At 41.8% G+C, this 3,764-nt stretch overlaps 2 protein-coding genes across 2 annotated transcripts; one reads left to right on the top strand and one right to left on the bottom strand.

Annotated features, from left to right (window-relative positions):
• Positions 1-8: 8 nt before the first annotated feature.
• Positions 9-564, bottom strand: CSUI_007598 (uncharacterized protein). Its single transcript, XM_068067743.1, has one exon. The coding sequence runs from the start codon at positions 202-204 to the stop codon at positions 37-39; it is 168 nt and encodes a 55-aa protein (XP_067920280.1). The 5' UTR covers positions 205-564; the 3' UTR covers positions 9-36.
• On the top strand, positions 291-3,738 carry CSUI_007599 (uncharacterized protein; the record flags this gene model as incomplete). Its single annotated transcript, XM_068067744.1, has 1 exon — positions 291-3,738. A coding segment is annotated over exon 1 (1,680 nt), but the record flags the coding sequence as incomplete, so codon positions are not given.
• Between the last annotated feature and the right edge of the window lie 26 nt (positions 3,739-3,764).

Here is a 3,764-nt window from a genome sequence, read left to right on the forward strand (position 1 = left end):
TGGAATGAACTGATAAAGAAAGAGAGAAAGTTCCTTTCAGAGCCTCGATCTCCGAGTTGAGAGAAGAGAGGACAACAATTCAGATGAACAAGGAGAGGACAGAAGAAAGAAGACGAGCCAGAAATAAGAGAAACAAGCGTCAAGGCAGTGAAGAAGGAAAGAAAGAATGATTCTACGGAAGGATTCCAATGGTACAGATTGCATGTGCGAGAGGAAAAGAAGATGAAAAGGTGTGGATTGAAATAGACACGAAAAAGTAGCGAAAGGCCTCAGGATTTCCAGAGTGAAAAGAAGAAAAGGGAAGGAGAGAGAGTGAAGAAAGAAGACTGATCAATCAGACGACTATCCTCCTTGTACACATGAAACATGTCAACAACGGCATCTCTTTCTCTCCTGCTCCTTTTCTTTCTTTTTTTCTTTTTTTTTTTCTAGGGCTACTATCAAAGAAGCCTTTTGGTTGTCCTTAGGTGAGAAATCGATTCCTTCGAATCATCTTTGAAGGTGAAAAGGCGAAGGAGAGAAGAAGAAACGAAGACCTCTCTTGGTTCTCGTCTTCTCTTTTCATCTCCCTCTCGAAAGAAAGGGAGATGAAAAGAGAGGCCGGGGTGACCTTCATGTTCCTCATGCACATCGAGTAACACAATGAATCTTGCTTTTCTTATGAAGTAACTTTCTCTTCTTTTCTTTTCTGTCTCTTCTCTCTTTTCCGTTCTCTCTTTTCTTCTAGTCAAACTCTTTGTTTTCTCTCTCTTCTTTCACTCCTCTTTGGTCTTTCCATGAATTATCTATCTTCTTCCTTTCCGAGACTGAGCTAGAAAGAGGGAGGCTTGGAGGCCAAAAAAAAAGACAAGAGAGAAAGAAAGAGAAAGAAAGAAAGGAGAACTTTCTTCTGCTCAAGACATAGAGCTACTTTTCCACCTTCTTTCTTCTCCAATGAAGTCTTGTTAACTAAAGAAAACCTTCTCTTTCTCTCTTTCTTCGTTTTCTTCTTATTGTCAGTCTCCTTTCGTTCCGAGGCCCTGACACCTACCTAGAGAAGTCGACTGTCTTATACTCCCCCGACTCTATCTATTCTTTGCTTACAAGGATGGATAGAGAGAAATCTCTTGAAGAGAATAAGAAGGAAACAATGGAGAGAAGAGTCATCAGTAGACTCCTCAGCTTCTCTTCCTTTTCTTTATGAACAGAAGAAGAATAGTCTTTCATTCTTCTATTGTCGTGGAGGGGAGGGGCAAAGGGAGTCGAGGGAGTGGGGAACAAGTTTCTCAATTGTACAGTCTTGCCTTCTCACGATCTTCACATGTATAAGTCTATCCATTCTTTCGATCAATCTCTTTCTTCTCTTTCGTCCGTCGTCTGTCCATGAAGACCGAAAGGAGAAGAAAAGAAACAAGAGGAAACGACCGAGTTTGAAGTCGATTGTCCTCTCATTCTCTTTCTAGCACACCTAGCCAAGTCTTCACTTTACTTCCCGTATCGATACAACAGTCTTTGTCTCCTTCCTCCTCCTATCATTCGGATTCTTCTCTTTTCTTCCTCTTCTTCACATTCTCCCTTCATAGCCTTCGTCGTTATGGTTGCTTGTATCTATTCATCTGGCTTTAATCGATCTATTTATCTTCAATCCATCTATCTATCTATTCGTCTTTAATCTATCTATCTATCTATCTATCTATCTGTATGTATTGAAATAGACCCCTATGTTTGGAGATAGATGGTGAAATAGAGGGACATGAAGACTTGGCTCGGTATGAGATTGGAGACATATACGTATATATATATATAAATGTATCTGTATACAGATAGACTACTGATATCCATCTATCTATCTATCTATCCTAAATGTATGTAGCTACCTTTGAAGTATCTATCGATCGATGTATCCATCTCTGTATATCTTAGACTCTCTGTCTCTACTCGAAGTGCGGCAATGCATAGGTGACTAGTTTTTTCTCGATTAAAAGGGAGGTGCATCTCTAAGAGAGAGAGAGAGAGGAACACGTGTGTGTAGCAAGCACTGGAGAGAAGATCTAAGAGAAAAAGAAAGAGAGAGGGGAGATGAAACCTCTTCATTCTTCTTCATTCAAGCCTCTTCGAGGATCTTCTCTGCTGAGACAAACACACGTCTCCTCTTCTTCTTCTTCCTCTTTTCCCTCATCTTCTTCTTCTTTGGGTAGTTTTTATCCTGACAATTCAGGGGAGAGAGAGGACTTTCTCCGCTTCTCTCATCACCTTCCGAAGACATCTTCTTCTTCTTCTCTCTTCTTCTCCTCTCCTTCTTCTTCTTCTTTTTCTCCTCTGTCCGCTTCTTTTCATCATGGAGACGATCTTCACACGACAGTAAACTCTGCTCAGAGTTCGTCTCCACTTCTGCAAAGGACCCGCTCTTCTTCTTCTTCCTCGTCTTCTTCTTCTTCTTCCTCTTCTTCTTCTTCTTCCCACCCTTCTTCTCCTTCTGCTTTTTCCTACATTCCTTCAAGGAAGGAGAGAAGAAAGAAAAGAGGGTGTGTTTCTTTTTCTCCTTGTTCGTTCCGTTCCTTTCCAGGAGACTTTCTCCCTTCTTCTTCGGCTTATAGACGAGGACAGAGAGAAGGAGAAGACGTGGAGAGAAAGAGAGAGAGAAGAACAACCTGTCAAAGAAGTTGCTTCATCTCCAAGACAGGAGAGAGGAGTCTTCCTTCCTTCAAGAAGAAAGATGGAGTTTTCCAGCAGAAGAAGATTTCCTTATCTACGGACGAGCTTTTCTATCGAAGTCGGTGGAGAAGAAGAAGATCCCTTCGTCCATTCCAGACAGAAGAAAGTCTACAGATTGATAGGAAAAGAGGAAGAAGGAGAAGGAAGCTACCTTCACTCTTAAGTATTTCATATGGAGGAGAAGCAAGAGAAAGACCTCTTTCTGCTTTTTCTTCTTCCTTTTCTTCTTTTCCTTTGCAGGATGAATATTCTTATGAAAAGCAGGAGACATTCTTCAGTCTAGCCCGGGAGAGAAGAAAAGAAAAGGCGAAAGTGCTTTTTTCTCGACAAAAAGAAGGAGAGAGAGAAGGAGAAGAAGAAAGGAAAGAACGTATGACTGACAAGGAAGAGAGAAAGAAGATATGCAATGAAGATCCTCTCTCCTTTCTGTCTTCTTCTTCTTCTTTCTTCTCTTCATTTTTGACCCACAAACGAGCCGCTCATAGCTGTGTGTCCTCCTCGTCATTCAGCTTCATGTCTTGCCTCTATAGCCCACTTCTCTTCAACTCTGTAAGGAGATCTTCTTCATCATCTTTTTTCTCTTCTTCTCTCTTCGTCTCTCCTTTTCCTTCCTTCTCTTCATTCTATCTCTCCCCGGGGGGATCTTCTCTTTTGTCTTCGTCGCCCTTCTGCCTTTCTTCTTCTTCTTATTTCTCTCCATTTCCAGGATCTTTCTGTTTCTTTCCTCTTATCTACAGAGCGCCTCCACACTCTTTCTCCGTCTCTAGACTTTTCTCTTCTTCGTTATCTTTCTCTCCTTTCTCCTTCTCGGGTCTCATCAGTAGAAGCGGTTTGTATGGAAGTCTTTCTCTGTCTCTGCGGCCATCCTCGCTGTCATTCTCCTTGGGCAGAAGAAGCGAAGTTTCTTTGCCGATTTTCTCTTCTTTCTTCTCGCCTCTTCCTCGCTTTTCTTCTTCTTTCTCTTCTCCAGAGACTTACAAGGGAGACCAAGGAGAGAAAGAAGAAGAAGAAAACCGTCATGAGAGAGGGAGGAGAAAAAGAAGGGGAATGCGAGGAAGAACCTGCAAGAT

This window comes from Cystoisospora suis (genome assembly GCF_002600585.1).
Source record: "Cystoisospora suis strain Wien I chromosome Unknown contig_4059, whole genome shotgun sequence".
NCBI classification, from domain to species: Eukaryota; Apicomplexa; class Conoidasida; order Eucoccidiorida; family Sarcocystidae; genus Cystoisospora; species Cystoisospora suis.